Source organism: Rhea pennata, chromosome 6, assembly GCF_028389875.1.
Source record: "Rhea pennata isolate bPtePen1 chromosome 6, bPtePen1.pri, whole genome shotgun sequence".
In the NCBI taxonomy this organism is placed as follows: domain Eukaryota; kingdom Metazoa; phylum Chordata; class Aves; order Rheiformes; family Rheidae; genus Rhea; species Rhea pennata.
In genome coordinates this window covers 29,890,529-29,909,361 of record NC_084668.1, presented here as the reverse complement: position 1 = coordinate 29,909,361, position 18,833 = coordinate 29,890,529, and the positions used below count along the sequence as shown (strand labels likewise).

At 37.0% G+C, this 18,833-nt stretch overlaps 1 protein-coding gene across 5 annotated transcripts in view; it reads right to left on the bottom strand.

The window, feature by feature from the left end:
- Positions 1 to 18,833, bottom strand: part of PMS1 (PMS1 homolog 1, mismatch repair system component) — a 46,897-nt gene that overhangs the window by 4,553 nt on the left and 23,511 nt on the right. For all 5 annotated transcript variants that reach the window (XM_062579154.1, XM_062579152.1, XM_062579151.1 and 2 more), the window contains 5 exons: positions 17,767 to 17,889; positions 15,688 to 15,831; positions 13,535 to 14,430; positions 8,041 to 8,499; positions 7,375 to 7,505 (listed from right to left, as the gene is read on the bottom strand). In XM_062579154.1, coding sequence (XP_062435138.1) covers positions 7,375 to 7,505; positions 8,041 to 8,499; positions 13,535 to 14,430; positions 15,688 to 15,831; positions 17,767 to 17,889 — 1,753 coding nt within the window. The remainder of the gene's footprint in view (positions 1 to 7,374; positions 7,506 to 8,040; positions 8,500 to 13,534; positions 14,431 to 15,687; positions 15,832 to 17,766; positions 17,890 to 18,833) is intronic.

The window sequence follows — 18,833 nt, the reverse complement described above, 5'->3', positions numbered from 1 at the left end:
ATACTAACAAGAATGTATCTTATTTGACAGTCTTTCAATAAAAAGCTCTATATACTACACAGAATTTTAAATTTGTTAAGATTTTCAGTTTAAAAGTTTGTATTTCCACTGCTTCAACTTAAAAATTTCAGGACGGTGAGGGTCTGAATTTGTAAAACAACTTTTTTTAAAATTGTAAAACAGTTGGACATGCTTGCTAGTAAGACTGCTAATGTTCAAGACTCTCTGATATTACCAATTTCCCTGCCTGCAAATGTTGACAGCAGATTTGACTTCACAATACTGTTCATTCACTTGAAAGCTGAAAGGGATTAAGGAGTCTGACTTACAAACGAACAATACAAACACCAGTTAAGAGAAATTTCCCATTTTGGTACTTCTGTTTGTGCGTCATTCTCCCTTTCCACTTCCATTCTTTAGATTGAAAAGTAGCCCATTGCATGCTGATTGATATACATCTATTTGCAAGTCTTTGCAAGGATTCAGATATTGGCAACATCTGATGATATAAGCAGATGCCCGAACCTCAGCATACTTGTAAATTTTTGACAACGTATACATTAAGATGTTTGAGTATTCAAACAGCAGTCTTCAAGCAGTTTCCATGGCAATTTCTGTGAAATGCCTTGCAACTTCCAAGGAAAATATTTCGGTGGACAAATAAACTAGTTCTCAACTGACAAAAATGTGGATTTCTCATTGCTACAAATTTCCCCTTTCGCTTTCCAAACAAAGCATTCACAATCATCTCTGGATAATTCCTTCTTGATGGCCAGGAAAAATCATTCTCTTCCAGCTGCCACCTAGATTAGGTGACACTATAAGACCAGGCATCTTCCAGTCTGTGATCAAAATCAAACTGAAATAAAATAGCAGCGTGATTTTCCAGCGGTAAGTTACTAGAACTCAAGCTGCTTATATTACCAAGAAAGATGTGTTATTTACCAATTAGTATTCTTTGAGCTCTTGGTAAGTACATGCAAGCACAGTCTTTGTATACACTTATGCTGGGTTCACATATTCTATTAGACAATTCTAGCCTAACCTTGAGCACGCCTAGAAGCATAACTCGGGGCTCACCAGTTACAAAACAGGGCAAGAGCTCTCAGTTCCTTTCCCCAAGAATTCACATCTCTCCTCGACTTTCACAGAGGGAAGCAGACAGATGTACTCTGAAGGTACATACAGCAAACATATCTTGGGAAGAGCAGACAAAGTAATCCATTTTACTACCTTAAATGCTTGTCCGTATCCATGGGTCATTACAAGCTATACCCAGCAAACAAGTGCCTGGAAGATCCCAGAACTCAGAATCAAGTCAGCATAGACAAACTCCTCTCCTCTCCCAAAGGCAACATCACTCCACAAAGCCTCTGTAAGGCCAGACCACGGGTGGTGGAAGACAGACTGGAGCTTGGCATTACAGCTTTGCAGATCACAACATCTGGCACATTTCAGAAAGAAACAATTGATTTTGCCTAACTAGGATGTATTTACACCAAGAGGCTTTTTTTCTGAGCTATTTCCACAACTTGTTTTTCACTGTCAGCTACCCAGTGAAAAATCTAGTAAAAAACTCCTTAAGCTGCTGAGTAATCAATATAAAGAAACAAAGAGACTTTCCAGGTGATCTTGGTTTACCAACATGGCAAGTCCAACACCTAGGATACTAAAACCCACTTCTGTTGTGCTCACACAGTCTTGGAACAATATGGCACAAAGGTGAATTACTTTCTTGTCTTACAACAAGAGCATATTCAAAGGCCAGAGATATCTTTAAAGGAAACAACAGGAAAGTAGGGCCTAAAACTCTCCCACCCTTGTAGAAATGGTAACTATCCAACAGCTGTTCTCACGGCAAATAAAGAAGGAAAACTTTCCCAGTTCAAGCAGTTTTCCCATCACGATGACAGAGCAAGTCCTTTTTAGGAAGGCCTATTGGACCTTTCAAAAACCTACTAGGTGTAGGCTGAGAAAAACAGCTTGGGAAGAAGGCTGATATAACTGAAAATTCTAAGCATTTAGGCAAACAAATCCAATAAATCAATGGTTGATAGGTTTCTCTGATTGAAAAGATCATCAGTGATGAAAGATGACCAGTCCCATTCTAACTTCAAGAGTAATTCAACATCCAGACTTTAAGATGGCAGGAGCTGGCCCATGTGCAGTAACAGAAGATACAGCAATAAGGGCAGGGCTCTGGGTTTCTAACCAGAGGACACAGAATTCTGAACTGAAAAGTGCCTGGAACACTAGTCAGCTCACAATACTAGCAATGCTCAAAGTGAAGTCTAATATATCAGTCGTCTTGTCCATGGGATCAGAAATGCATCAGATGGATCCTAAGGAAAAGAAAGCTCTGGGAAAAAACAAAACAAACCATAAAACCTTCAAAACCTGGCAATTTTCTTAGCCTCTAAAGTCAAGGCACAATTCAAGGTGTATCAAGTTCTAAAAAGTCATCACTGAAACGCTGTATATTCAAATCACGTTCTATCACTCTGAAAGAAAGCATACGAAGTCTCTATAAGAACAGCCTTGAACTGAAGTTCAGAACCAGCCCACTGGCTAAAAGCTCTTGATCATTAAAGAGTCTAGTTGTACATCTATGAATTCCAAGCACTCTGAGGGAACGAAATTCAATTTCTGCTTATTCATTCCAAGACTTCCCAATTTAGAGCAAGACTAACAAAATTATTTATGCTAAGAGACGAGCTGTCCCTTAGAGACCAATCATCCAAGTAAGGATAAATCAATTCTACATTTTTTTTTTTTGCAGGTAGGCAACTATCAGGATCAAAATCTTTATAAAGTTCCTCAATGCTGTATGATGCTAAAAAGCAGAATCTTAAACAGCAAAGAAGTATCTTGAATAAAGACCACTGAGATGAAAGCCCAATGCAGCAAAGGAATTACCAAAGCCACCTTTCCAAATTGAATCAGATGTCCAGATTGTTGTTGTTGTTGTTAAATAAACAACAGTTCCTGTAAAACCCTCTCTTCACTTCATCAAGAGAAAATATGGAATAGATCTAGTTGAGTTGTGTCTTTACTTCGTACTTCAGCAGATAATCACGGCCTGGGAGAATGGAATGAGACAAAGGACTGCCAAATGATGTAAAAGCCTGCCAGTAAAAAGGTGCTGTACTAGGCAGAATAGGCTGCAACTGTGTTAGAGAAGTGCGGTTTCATTTCCATGGTAAGACTCTCAAAAGTCTGCCTCCAACCCAAAAGTTGCCATGCTAATACACTCAATCCCATACAGACTACATTTAAGCAGAGCCTGATGTCTAGGTTGTTTAGAGTGTATTGTACAATGTGAAATAGAGATTTCCTTTTTGGCAATAAACCACCTAGAGACCATGGGACTGCTTTGCAGTTTTTAAACAGAGCACCTTGTCTATACATCAACTTTAAAGAATAAAAGAACCCCTCATCACCATCTCAGCTTGCGGGAAATTCAACCATGCACTTCAAGAAATTTAAGACCATTAACCAGGACCATCTTTGAACACTCAGTCATTGCAAACAATTTTAGTAGTAGTGTCAAAGGGAACTAGGGATTCTTGAAGAATAGTACTACTATGTATCGCCCTCTATTTCCAAATTCTTCTAGCAGAAACTGAAAAAAGAAAACCAAGCAAAAAATGTAAGTGACAAAGTCATTTAAAATTAGAGCATAACTGAAAAATATATCTTATTTGAAAAGAGTCAACACGTTTGTAGTTCTTGTCACATCACTCTAGCTTGATTGCTTTTCCATGTACCTACAATGGCTACAAGGGGAGAGTGCTATGCTAGGTACGATAGGAAAGTTGTGTCCCCATGGAATAAAGCATTTGCTGTGTATTCATCTATGCACTGCCACAGAAATAACTGGATCTTGCTAAATGAGACATACCAGTGTAAAGGTCCTGTATTAACAGGTAATTAGACTTCAGTGATTGAGGCATAGTAGAGGCAATCCGTTGTGTTGGCTAAGAAGATTCCCACACAGAAATGTTCAAGAACTTTGTGTTTAAATTCTAGTTCTATTACCAGTTCAGAAAAAAAAAAAAAAAAAAACATGATTACAGCAACTGTTGCTGTTGGCTTCTCATCATCATCATTTTGAAAACAAAGAGAATGAGGCCTCTGGAGGCTAACTGAAATGTGAGAGAGACTTCCCTTGGTTTCATCTCGTGAGAGATGACTGAGAAAAGGTGAGCCTGTTCTACTAACGAAAGAAAAGGCTCAAAGGAATAGTAACAACTTCTACAATGATCCTAAAAAGCCGGGAGCTATGGCAACTATTAAAAGGTATAGTTGAAGAACTGACTTGAGCATCTGCTGGTGATAAAACAGATGGTAAGGTATGGCTCCCTAAGCACATCTCAGTCTTCTCTCATGATTCCTCTTACAAGGCTGCCTGAAAAATACCAGTGTTGAACCCTGTAAGGCTTAAATAATATAGAGATGAAAACCTACAATTTTTTCATTTATTGCCTCCCAAGGCATTCAGACTGCCCTTAGAGGAGGTATGAAGTTATCACAGATGCTGAATAAAGTTTTTTTAAGAACCTTTGGTCATAAGAAGACTCAACAAAGCTAACAACCTATCAATACCTCAAGACCCCTGTGTCCAAGTGAAAGCTTGAGATCATTACACTTGCCCAGAGAACAGTCCTAGTGAAGTTTTCAATGCCAAAGCAAGAGGTCCTGTGCTACAGATAAATATCTGGCTATCACAAGTAGACTTCATTTGTGATAATGGGCAGCAATATTCAGGTTCCTTCTCCTCCTTTGGCAGGATATGTGGAGCTTTAAGCAAATAATCAGTGCAACCTACTAGACTGAAAATCCTCTTCAAATGTCACCAAAGGTCAAGAAAAGCCTCCTCTACTGTGGCCAGCACCCCCAAATGTAGCACTGGAACAGCTAAATTCCCTTTGTTCTTTTTTTTCAGTGGGTATCTTAAGGCTACTGAGGGCATCACAGATTATCTTATCCACATGAATCAACAGAAGAGTTTGCTATTTTGCCGGAAGAAATTACTAGAGAGACACTTTCACATTCAAGAAATAGAATCTTTGCTGCTAACATCAAAGAGAACGTCTGTCAAAAAATTCAAGTTTGCTGCCACAGGAAATAAAACTCTTAATCCCAGGATGAAAAAGGAAGCCATGCACCAGTGGCCATTAACAAGAAATCAACCAGCAATCAGAAAGGAACATCTAGCACAACGACACCAGGGTTGGAGTCCCCAAGGAAAGCACAGACCTTCAAATATATTGCAGTGGACCTTGACAACAAGAAAGAATTAATAGTTCAGTTGAGAAAACAACAAATACTAGGCCTGACCCAATCAGATCAATAAGTTTTGGAAAAAATGAGTTATAAAGGTATATGCACAATGAAGGTTGAGGTGCGTGTATAGGAATACTGCTAAGGTGAAATGCTCTAGCTACCATGGGTTAAATGCACATTTTCATTTTGTGCACCTCTCCATAAATGGCAACAAACTATAATAATCATCCACTATATAAAAGTGCAGCCTTTCTCCCCCATTCTCCACCACTCCCAAACACATACTAAACACATACTAAAGAAACAGCTTTTCTGAGGTCACTTCTAGCTGAAGATTTGTCCTCCTTTTAGGCTATGTCCAAGACTCAAGAATCAGAAAAATCGACACTGAACTCTGAAAACAAATAAAAATGCTTCTATAAGTATAGTGAAGAAGGTATTGTGAAATAAACTTATCCCTTCAAAATTGAGAAATGCTACAGAATACTCAGGTGTAAACTGGACAAATCACATCTGGTCTGCAGGTCATTCTACACAATATAAAGCAAGTATCTATAAATAGTTTAAGGAAAAAAGAAGCAAGAGAGGAAAGGAAGGGGGAAGTAGCGAGTAAAAATCCTCAGGTCAACTGGAAAATAGGTTGGATGAAATTCCATTTGTTTGCTGGTATTTTTTCCTTCATCTGCAATAGTATCTTCTTTTAATAACAAAGACTAACTGCTTTAACATCATCAGCAGAAGCTAATAAATATGACTGACAAGCCTCAGATATTATTAACATTTAATTCAAGTAGTTAAAATGCAAGACAGAGAAAAACTCAGATTCTCAGTCTTCATATGTGCCAAGTCCTATGATATGGATCGAGTCCTTGTCATATTCACTATGGCTCTTCAGCTCATACACTGCATACTAATTCAACTGAGCAGTGTTTTTACCTTCAGTATCTCTAAACCTAACAAGAAAAAATGTTCTTACAAGTTTTCATGACCTTAATTTTACATAGTTAGTAAAGCAGGATTAGAATAAAACCTCTGTGTCACTAAGTCCGGCCCCTTGTTGTAACAGGCAGTTCTATTATATTATTATTTATAATTAATTAATTAAAATTATATTCTTAATACATTATTCATTCTGATCTTAAACTCAAAACTCCATTTTAAAGCAAATTTCAAGTTTCATCTCCAATAGCACAAGACTGCTTAACAACTCTCCTCCTTTGTCGCCTAGGAACTGTCTTCAAATTTTCACATTAAATTTATCCACATCCAGTTTGTGTTAATTAGATTTTGTACAAACTTAGATATCAGGTGGTAGAAGGAAAAAAAAAAAAGTATTTAGCAAAAAGGCTATGCTCTAGTCTCTTCCTCCCCTGTACTTCTAGAGGCAAATCATAGACCTGCTCAGCTTTTCTTTTGCTGGACTGGATAAGCCTTTTTAAAGCCTTCTTTTAAAATAAGCACTTTATTCTTCTATTCATTCATTCAATGATTATTTTCTATGAACACCTCTTCTGCAAAGCTCTTCCTATTTATCAAGGGACTTAGCCAGCCAGGAAGAGGGATCCTCAGTTACGCCGTACGCGAATCAGAAAACAGTGCAGGCTCTGTTCCTCCCAAGAGGACGGTTATCCTCTGAAGGAAGGGGCTGCTCTGCATCCCTTTTTTGTACCTACCCTTAAAAGATCCCATATGTTACAGTGGATCTGTCATCACTCTACATATGCAGGGTGCTCTAACACATGAAGCTATAGCATTTCTAGCAGCTCTTACAGCAAGTTTTTTCTCTGAGCTGTCAGCTAGGTAGTACCCCCAAAGAAGTTGGCTTTCCTTGGAATTCCGCTAGCAGAGACCTCTTCTGTAGAGCTGACCCCAAGAAAGCTGCCTCTGCACTGCCAGCAGCATCACTCCAAGTTATGCTTAAGAAAAACATACAAATATTCAATCTCTAAAGCACTAACCAGGATGTTAGTGCTTTAAAAGATAAGGTGATCTAGAATAGCAAGATAAGATGATTAGCAATCATTCAAATCATTGAAACGGAAGAAACAAGTTCCATTCATACCGAAAGATATTTTTAAATCATCATACCTTGTACCACTTTTATCTGAAATCCATTTGCTACAAGCCTTGGATCTGACAAATAACTTGATCCACTGAATCTCTGGTAATCCTTCTGCATTTTATAGAGACTAGCCATATAGTGAGCTCCACCAAGAAGACTGAAAAAAAAAAAAAAAAAAGCCCCCAGGGGGAAAAGATCCTTAATTTGAAAATTGAAGCTGTGAGAAAGAAAGGAAAAAAAAAAAAAAGTGACCTAGATTTATAAAAAATATTCTGAAAGAGTAATTTGTTTAAAGAAGAAACACAAAGTATCAACCATTCACACATCTTAAAAAGTAACCAAATGTAGACATATAAAATAATCGTATCAGACATTTTCTAACTCATGGGGGAAAGTTAGCTAGAGTGAAGCTCTGAAAATCTAGAACATTTAATCTTTCTCCGAGCAAAGAAATTTGCCTTCACTGCACTACCAATGAAATTCATCAACATTCATACTTATTTCAGCTGGAGCGTGCTCATTAATATAAGCTAAAATGATACAAAACACAAAAATTGCATGGCCATAAAGATAAATAAAGGTAAAAGAAAGAAATCACAGAATTTGCAAAGAAGGCCTTACCAGAGTTTACTATAGATAATTACAAATGATGCTTTAAATGATGTACAACTTTTTGGTCATTTCTACTATACCTGTCTGTTAATACAATCGGCTTGTCCAGCTTCTCTACTGGAAGCTTATGATTCATCAACAATCTTCTACGCAGCAGAGCTTCTTCCAGTCTATATGGATTCAGCAACATTATCTTTTCCTCGGTAGCAAATATCCAGACATCAGGAAAACTCTGACGACGGATGAGGCAAAGCTCATGTTCGTCTGTGTTGTTTTTCCTGTGCCTTGGGAAAGTACGTCTACAAGAACTCAGAGAGAAGGGCACTGTCACAGTTTTCACAGGCTGGTCAGATTTCTGCTTCTTTTCAATCTGCGAATGAAACATGTCATCAAGCTTCTGCTGGTCGGACAGGGAAGCCTTCAGCCGGGGTTTCTGTCCCCTCGCCGTCTCCTTCGCTGCCCTGTGGCCACTCTGCTCCAGGGCTTTCCTGGTCTGCCTGTTGTACCGCTCCAGGTCTTTAGCAGCTTTCATTTCATAACTTGACAGAGAGAACCAAACAGGAGTACAATCAGACAAAAATCCCAAATCCCAACTCCTACAATTTTTTATCAAAAGACAAAGTAACCGTACCAACATAAACATGGATTTCTATGGCCCATTTAAGTACGTTTAAGTGTTAATACGCTTTCCATGATGACTGAGGTGGCAAGGAGATCAGGGACGGAGACTCTGTTACATTACCCTGTAAATATGGCAAGTTGGAAATTTTCATTCATCAAGATAGCCAGCAAAACCTGAATTACTGAAGGAGAAGGAGTAAACTGCATCATACAGAGAACTACAGTGAGTTTCTTTTGACCTGCATCTTAAAGACTACATTTAATCCTAATTTGTAATCAACTGTATAGTTTTGGAAGGAGTTTTGTCTCAGGCACATACAGCCTGATTCACAAAATCAATTAAGCTTCTAGAGCTCTACAAACTTCCAGGAGAGTCCAGGTGCTTACCTGAGAGTTTGGAGTACAAATAGTTGCATAAGCCTCATCCTTTGTTTAATATAAAGAAATACATTTCAGTTCAAAGGGCCTAAAATTAGCCACATAAATACAAACCTTGAGAATTCAGTACTGGTATGATTACCATGTCCTTAATCAAATTACAGATTTTTCAAGAAGTATTTGATAACAAACTACTCCTAAATGCTGTCTAATTCATTACTATACGGTAAAGCTCTATGATCTAATCGGACTCTTAATGAGTTTGCGAATGTCAGGAGGAAAGCTTAAGTTTTATAGATGCCAGGTTAATGCCTGCCTAGTGCATATGAATCTTACTTTTAGAAGGTCAAAGTACTGATTTGCTCAACTCCCTCCTATTTCCCTCATCTGATACTCTGAATTCTGTCAGGTAATTCAAACCAGCCCAATCTTCAATAAAGAGTAGTACTATCATATATAAGCACTGGAAATAAGTATTTTAGCTGGTCATATTTATTTATTGCTACTTGCTGGAACAGTTTGATTCAATTATGTGTATGCAAGCTGGAAAATTAAGGTCAACAAAAGGGTCAACATTTGCAATTAATTATGATGTGCTAGCATTCACATATGGTACCAATATTTAGTTAACTAAAAAAGTCAGCTTAAGTGGTTTCTTGCAATAAATCATGTCCTAGAAAATATGGAGTAAATGTTAAGATAAAAAACATCTGCTCTTTTTAAAATGAATGTAGGAAGTTACTTGAACCGAAAATTTTTATCCAAAATACACTTATAGTTTTGACCTGATAAATAAATCCTTTGTTTTGAAATGACCTAATGGTTATGAAGGAGAGTACAAGAGTACTGACCTTTCAGTGATAAACTGATAATCTGAAACAAAACCACTCACTGTCAAAGAAAGCCTAACCTGCCTGTTGTTTTAGGCTTCCATCAGAAAAGAGTATCTAGTCTTACAAAGGCTGACTGGGAGGATTTTGCAAGTTCGTATCACTAACAGTATTTGTCCAGAATCAAATAAAACAGCAGGTTTACAAACTACAGGGGAACTCCCTTCTCTTTTCAAAAAATCCTTCAACAGAGGCAAGGACAATCAAGATGGGCTACAAGAACAGTTACGTTTCATCTCTGCTTTGTGAATTAAGACTGCAAATTCAGGGTCCTTTCCTCAAACTGCAAAACCGTAAAGCAAAGGAAATTTGCAAAACTGGGTAGAAAGAGGAAAGTGGAAGGCTAGAATGAAGCCTAGTCTCAAAGGCAGCTTTGGTTTGAATGGAAAAAAAAGGACCTCGTGATTTGTTACTATCCCCTTGCATCTTAAACCCAAACGAAATATTTAGCAATCTCTTAGACTGGTACACCAGGAAGACAAATACATTTACTTGAATATGACAGCTTGTAGTAAACTCTGACCAGACAGAGCCTCTTGCATTGGCCCACATATGCCCAGAACAGAGAGGTGCTACACTCTTGGCAGCACAATCGGCTGCTGAAAAGCACACGTTTCAGGCAACAAGCACTGTTTCTTAAGAGTGGAGAACAGGGACCCACTATTAGGAGTGAAGAGATGCTGGGGACAAGAACAGTATGGAAGGATTGGTACCAGTTATTAATATTTGGCAGCATATGAATGAAGCTGCCTAGAGATACAATGGATGGCCAATGATCAGACATTACCATCTAATGACCATCCAAAGGAAAGAGAACTTCTTGACTAGAAAGTTAAAATACACTAAAAAGATTTTTTTTTCTGGAATTGTTTAGCAAGCATAATTCCCCTGGTATAATTTACCCAAAGAGTTGCAAATAAGGCTTAATAAATCATACATGCATACAATTATATTCTCTCTCTCACACACACAGCAAGGTGAGGGCTGAGATTCATGAAAAGGCTATCACGAGTAGAAAGCTACCACACGTTATCTAGTTACTGCCAGTCTGCAATGATTGTCTATGCATCTGCTCTTATCTGTTAACAGACTGCAAAGGCCATGCTACCTGAAATGATCTTATATTTTCCTCAAGGTACAAATACGTCCATGGAGAGTTACTGTAGAGCACTGAGAAGGTGATTTGTTAGCCCCATGGTACTGTGTGTGTAGCTCTGAACCTTTCCTACATCTTCAGGATAATTTCTGCTTCCACTGTCAAGGCAATAAATATGATACGCAATAAATATTAAGGCCAGAAACACACACAAGCTGTATTAAGTAAGAGCAGAGCGAGTGTAAGAAATTAAGTCCTGGCTTTGTGAAACAGAAGGATATGCAAAGCTGCCAACATGGACATGCATGGAAGCTTTCCCCTTCTATTATAACCTAAAGACCATAACATTTTACATTCCGGTTGAGTAATAAATGCTGGCTTGTTTTGAAAAGGCTATCCTATGTCACTGTGAGCCATCTGTTGGTTGTACTGCTCCCAAAAGGGATTTAACCTCATTTAGACCTGCTGGAGGAGCCACAGAGAGAAACAGAGATGCTGAAGCCAAGCAGACCCATTGTCACAGACACATGACTCTTCATTACAGAAGGATGGAGTCAAGAGCCCAGGAAAAGCGGTGTCTTGCCAAAAAGGTTGCATGAAGTTGGAGGTACTGCATGCTCAGTAGGACTGTGGCACTTCGGCTGTCCTGTTGCATATACATTTCTTGTTACCTCTAGGTGGCCCAGTCTATCCAGACTATCTAGTAGGCAAGGCCTGAATTGTCTGCCAGACATATAACAATTCTTCTGGATGGTTGCCTTTAAGGAAAAGATAACTGCATATTTCTTCATATTTGTTATTTCCAGTGTAAAGTTTAAAAGTGCAAAAGAGATACACCAAATGTGAAATATATTAGTACAATGAATAGTAAAATTTTCATTCACTTTGACGTTCACTGGACCATATTGCACTCATTCCTATATAGAAGCAAAATATCATTAGCAGATAGGTCTCCTTCCTGAACTAATACAAAGTTAATCTGTAGGCACGCTCTTAAACATAACAGTTGTACCAGGAAAGCAACCATGAAATCTCAAAAGCTAAAGCAGAGAAAATTATAATTTCCTGAAACAGCTGGCAGAACCTTTTGTTTCATTTCATTAAAAGCGTGAATACAATTGGAGGAGATTTCTACTATAATATTAATGACCTAGTACACAGATGAAAGAGTTTTGTGATCATCAGCACATGTTGCTTGCTTTGGGACCTCTAAACTATGTAAATTAGAAAAAAAATATAAAGGTTTTGCTTAATTCTGACATACCTGGTACTTTCAATCAAAATAATGTGCATGTTTTCAAATATAAGAAAGTCAAGAAGCATAGGATCAGGGAAGAACCAGATGCATTAACAGCGATTCAATAGGTACAGCTCCTCTTTCTTACTGTTGTCCTAACAAAATTTCTTGTTAATGTTATTACACTCTGCTTAGGCTAGTGTAATTTCTTTTTCAGTGGAATACCTCAAACCTTACTTCCATCCGTTAGAAAAATATACTTTTTCATACGATTTTCCATTGACTTTGTTTTTCAGAAACAAATTTCATTTCTCAAACCATATTCAAATCACTACATGTAAAACTACTAATCGTTATCCATGAAGAACTACTTTTCCTCATTTGTATTATACCTCATAATCTTCTTACATTTCATAAAATAGAAATGAAACTTGGAGGGTATTTTTTTAAAATTCTCTTAGGATGTCTCAGAATCTGTTTTTCTGATTTATCTTTGATCACAACATAAATCTCATGTAGTGATAATACATATATATATTTTAAATAATCTCCCCTCTGCCCCCAAATTAGGCAAGCAGCAATTTAAAATACTCTTGCTTTCAGATGAATTTCAAAAACTCAAAGCCCAAATTTATTTTAGAGAATATGAAATTCATCTGTTCAGATTGTAATCTGAAAAACAATTTGATTTAGAATAAAATGAAAAAGACAGTATAAAGTTCAGACTGTACCATATTCTCTGAACCACTACTGGAATAACTGTTTGGAGGGAAAAGAAATTCCTTGTGTCATTTGATTGGGTTTTATAAATACAATTATAGGGTATCCTGGATTGAGATACTTAGTAAACTAAATTTAGGAAAGGAGTTTACCAAATGTTAAAGTACTAAAGAACTTGAAAAAGAATTCTCCCTTTATAGCAATAAAAAAGAATCGCGGGTTGGAAAAAGTTCTGGAGGAACTATACAATGCCTCATCCATCACCGTGCTGGTTTTCATTGACACTGCATCTGGAGTGACAATATATAGCCTATAGAAAACTGAAGATCATTCGATTCAAAAAATACATATTCTTGCCCATTATCTCAAAACACAATTAAACAAAACTGTTCCTACTTAACTGCTGAATGGTAAATACAGTAGCAAAACAAATATATCAATGAATAGGATGCCTGCACACAGCTAACATGTCAACTCACAATATCTGCTGATCTTGAAAAGCCAAAAATCATTTTTTGTTCTGTTTTTCATGAATCACTAGCAGGCAATTTTTAACTTTTTTCTTTTATTCACTGCAGATGACTCATTGGCAACAACTAGATTTAGAAGCAAGATGCAGCCTGGAAACTTACTTCTTTTTTTCCTCTTCATTCAAATTCTTCCACTGCTCTTCAATTTGCAGCAGGATATCCTCCATGCTGGCCTTTGGATTATCAGTTAACAATTTTGAACGATACTCTTGGGTGAAAAGTGCTATAGCAGACTTTGGTTTCCTTATTATGTGACTACTAATCAAGTCATAAGCCATTACTTGTCCTGATTTATCATTTATCACACTCACTTTCTTTATACTTTGATTTGAGCCCTGTGGGTTATGGGTTTGGTCACCAGTACATTCATTTTGCTTATTAATTGCTCCTCCAACTTCAGGAATCAAAATCTTAACAGGTTCCAGGTTGCCTCCTAAACAGTTTGTAAATCCATTCCCCATACTCCAATTATCAGCAGAGACTTCAGGCAAGTCTTTAGGGACTGAGACTTCTTCATTTTTTTCTATTTCATTAATATTATCAGTTCTCAAAAGATGCTCATCAGCATTTTTAGACTTAGGGTCCATTGGAGCAGTGTTGAGAGTATCTGTCATATTCTGTCCATACTCTTTTCTCTGACACAACACACTTTTTAAGGAACTGTCTTGAAAGGCATCACTCTCAGTAACCTCTTCTTTGTCAAGGAGACAGTGCATATTATCACCACAAAATGTCTGATTATTTAAGCAGATCTCTGTGTTTTTTCCTGCTTGACAATTTTGCACATCACTGCTGAATGAAAGGAATGAAGTATGAGCGTGGAGATCATTGTTTCCAGATGGCTCCATTTCATTAACAACCACATCTGTTTGTTCTGTTTTACGAACAAACATGTCTTCTGAGGTAACATCTGTTTTATTAGTCTCACTAGAGACTGTAGCAGGTAGTGGCCCATACAGTGATTTCAACACATTTTCAACAGCAAGACAGACACATTCCTGGAAAAAAAAACACACAGAAAAACCACACATACATGCATGAAGAAAAAAATTAGAATGTAACTGACAGATATTAAGAATACAAAACAATAATAAAAGAAAGTGATTTTAATCAGCATATTTTTCAAATAATCTATCCAGATTATTGCACTTCTGTTGTTCATGCACAGTCTAAAAGACTCTGAAGAGGAAATACTTAAAGCTAAAGACTTCCAAAGTATTTTGCTTCATTGGTTTATTCTGGTATCACAAAATGTGTACTGATTGCTTAAAAAAACAAATAAATCTCAAATACAGTCATTCCCACCTAATATGGAGTTAAAAGCACAGAGTCAAGACAGAAGCACTAACAGCATCACATAAGAACACTGTACATGCTCTCACAGTGCCTGTTTCCAATGTGGTTTTCTACTAAATGATGGGGTGGAGGTGGGGAAAAACTCTCTAAAGCCAAAGGATAGTTTAAAATTAGATCAAACGTGAGAATGCTATGATAATTTTCATATAAGTGACACTAAACAGGCAATACATTTGCAAGATTAACATACACAACGACTTTCAGTGAAGAAAAGGATAAACATACTGCTGTGATTGTATCACCTTCATCCATTTTGAATGACAGCCTGACTCACATAGCCTTAATTTCTGTGGCACTATTTTTGAATAGAAAGTGCCAAAAAGTTTGAGCAAGTTTATGAAAAGATTTGTCACTACACCATCTCTAACATTAGGGCAAATGTGATCTAAATTTTCAGTCTTGATGGCATGAACAGGATATCCTGAAACATAGTGATGTCAACAGTAATCTATACACATAACGGCAAAACGTTGCTTTCAGCAAAAGGATTCAACTTTCCCCCTTCTCCCCAAACCTATGATGCGTTAAAAAGTTTTTCACCCTACTTCATGTAATTATAAAACTAAGCACGTAATTTGTTTAAAGATTCACATCATAATTCTTTTTAGGTTTGGTCACTGTAAAGCCATCTGGAAACAAAGTGATGAACACACATATCTGGCAGTGTAAAAATGATCTTTGAAATTAACTGGGAAATGAGTTTCAAACAATCCTCCACTTTGTGTGTTCAATAATTTTCAAATAAAACAGTCCTGTCACAAAGGCAGTGATCACATAACTAAAAACACTGAAGTAACATTGTTCACTTTCAACCATTTCAGTAGTCCAAAAGGCTCTTATTATGCTTATCATGTAAATAAAAAGGTGACAATTCATAAAGAGATTAAGACATTAATTACCTTATAATGCAGTAAAACTTGGGTTTTATCAGGCGTTAAATTCACATCCACAGCAGAAGCAGGTACAGTAATATTCAAAAAGAAAACAGGGTATAAACGAGCACAGTCCTTATGCGTCACCAGACTGTAGTACTGTCGAATTAACTACAGAATCATTTAGTAAAGAGATATCAGTAAAGGCATTAAAATAGACACAAAAGCACAGAAACAATACTTAACAATATAAAAATCTGGCAATATAAAAATATTTTTGTGTCTATTTTCCCCAAATTAAAGGAACTCTAAAAAGATCCTCATGGGTACATATACATGCCAGAATAATTATCAAAATGGTACTTACTGGTGCTTCCCAAGTCTTCAGAACAAAAAAAAAAAAAAAAAAAAAAGATCCACTCCAAGATACTAAGGGTAATTACATTGACATTCTGAATAAATGCACTGATCTCACTTAGAGAAAAGATAAGATAAGCTTGTATTAAAAAATGCCCAAAGTAGACACCAATTCCAATCCTTTTTCAAAACAAACGTTACTATTTCTGTACTTGTTTCTTAAAAATCCCTCTACTTGCATAGCATACAACTATTTTTTACATTATTGCCTTCTTCATCCAAAATAAAGGCTGAGAAAGTAACACTTGCACCAGACCTGCCTTTTTCCCAGAACAGGGATTAATTTGTGCCATTTATTAACTCAATTACAAATTTACGACTGCTCTCAAACTCTGCTTGCCCTTAATATTTTCTCTACAATCCTCTTGAAAACTCCTACTAAAGGACTACACAATTATTTAGTTGTTTCAGAGTTTAGCTCTTGCTAACTAAGAGGATCAAATAAAGATGTTTGCATTTTCCTCTAGTATCATAGATTCCTCAATAGACATATACATTGGAGAAAAAATTGTGTTAACAAAAAACTGAAGAGTTAACATAAAAAATAAGGAGGAGTTGCTATAGATTATATTTTAATTTTTAAAAGTAATTTTTAATATTTAAATAACATTAAAATTATTTACATGTATTAAAGCTATTTTAAACTCAATATTCTCAGTCTGGCCTTATCAGGCACTGAATTATAGTAAAAAGGTCCATCAGCACTTCTTCCGTCATACAACAACGGAGCACGAGGCTAAAGATAAGCAGTTTAAAAAGTTTGTTTTTCAAACTCATCAAAACGTGTTCAAAATGTATTGTTACTTTCACTTGGCCTAAAACCAACTATCTTCCATCCCACCTAGAATCTATGGCTCCGCGTTCTGGTTAAAAAGCTGTCTGTTTCAAGAGATTTAAGCTGAGCTTTAAACTATGGCAAGAATCAGGCACAGCCAAATACTAAGGGGAGATGGAGTACAGAGTTAGCCTTATTTGTCACTTAGAATATGAACGCAATTTCAGGTTTTATTTCCATAAGGCTTTGGTTATCCAGTGAAGACTATTTCATTGTCTCCACTTTAAAATCCGCACATAAAATTTTCTTTCCTGAGAAGGGCTAGGATAAGAATAGCAATGGTGCTCCGAGGTGCTGTAAGGTTCAGTAGTGTGAGAAACCTAAGAGTATCAAATTCTGCCTTACACAATGACTGGCTGTAGCCAATACTAGTGGACTATCACTTTCATTTTTATTGAATTCACATGCAAATTTAAAGGGAAAGTATGCATATTTGCTTGACAAGCTCACAGTAAGTAGCAGACAGAATCAAAACTTCATTTTCAGAAGAATTCTCTTAGAGGAAACCACATAAAGTTGCCTCAGAGAAAACTGCACAGGAGTTAGATTGGTATGAAAGAAGAATCAACTATTCTGGCTCCTTACACACAGTATTTGAAATTGCATTTTTTTTCAAGCAGCTATAAATATAACCTCCAGCCAGAGCTGTGGCCACAAGTGAACACAGCAATTGTAACAGAATTGAGAGACCAGAAATATCAGACTTGTAGAAGAAGTTTCTATTGTAAATGCTAGTATCTTCACCGGTAATGAGTTTCTTCTAGTTATTTTATGTAGGCAAAATGTTGCTGATAGGTCTCTCTGTCCTCAAAGTTAAGTTTTTATTCCTTGACTAAAAAGATAGAGGATGTTACCTTCAGTATTTCCTTCTGATGGACTGGACGATTGTTTATAAAAATGAAACTCCTTTCTGAACTCGAAAGACTTGTCAAAGAATTGTCTGACTCAGCTTTTGGGAGAAATCCAGAGAGACGTACCTGTGATAATAAAATGAGCACAATGTAAAGGTCTTTAGAAGAAAATCCCCCAACAGCTTTTTAGAGGAGGAATGTTAAAATGAAATTGTACAAGTGTCCCAGTCAAATACACGCCTTGCTTCTTGAAATTTATGATTCAAACAACAAAAGCACTTAAAAAAAATGTTGAGAAGGATGGATATACCTTATATACCCTGATCAATTTATTGAGAAATTTCCCATTTGGAGTATCCGTTGCACACAGTGGTGCAACGTGATGCTTACAGAGAGGAAGAGAAGAAGATCTTCAGTTCCCCTTTCCTCCCTTCTCCTCTTTGCATCAGCTGTGGGGGCTGTGTACAACGGAGGGGTCCAGGGATAAAGCCAGCTTTATACTTGCGGACTTGATGGCTGCAGCTTAACCCCTGTATAAGCTAAAGGCACATGTTGCTGCCCAAGATGGTGAAGGCAGTAGTTGTTAACGACTTCAGGTGGGGAAAATCAAAATATATATAGTCCTTTCCTTTCTACACACAGGGTCTTAAATAGCCTGCCCTCAGGCATTTATTCAGGGCACCTAAGTTTACATTCACCACCCATACCCAAATCACCTGATTTTCAAAACTGTTGATTACCCATAATTCACAGGCTCCAGCAGAACCTGTGAGCATGGGACACTGCCAAGAAACCTAGGAAAAAATCACATTTTTTAAGTGCCTAACATTAACTCCCAAGTTTTATATTTTCTCTCTTAGACTTTCTTTAGCTTAGTTTTTCTAGGCCAAAATGAGGCTGATGACTTGTGCTGTCTGTCCCATCACTCGCCCTCTCCCCCACCAAATAACTCAAACTGTTGGACAATTTCAATTCAACCTGATGAAGAAGCAGAAATCCCAAAGAGATTATATTCCCACAATTTCTGTGATAACTGACAGCTGTTTGGAGAGAAGACCTCAAAATAACGA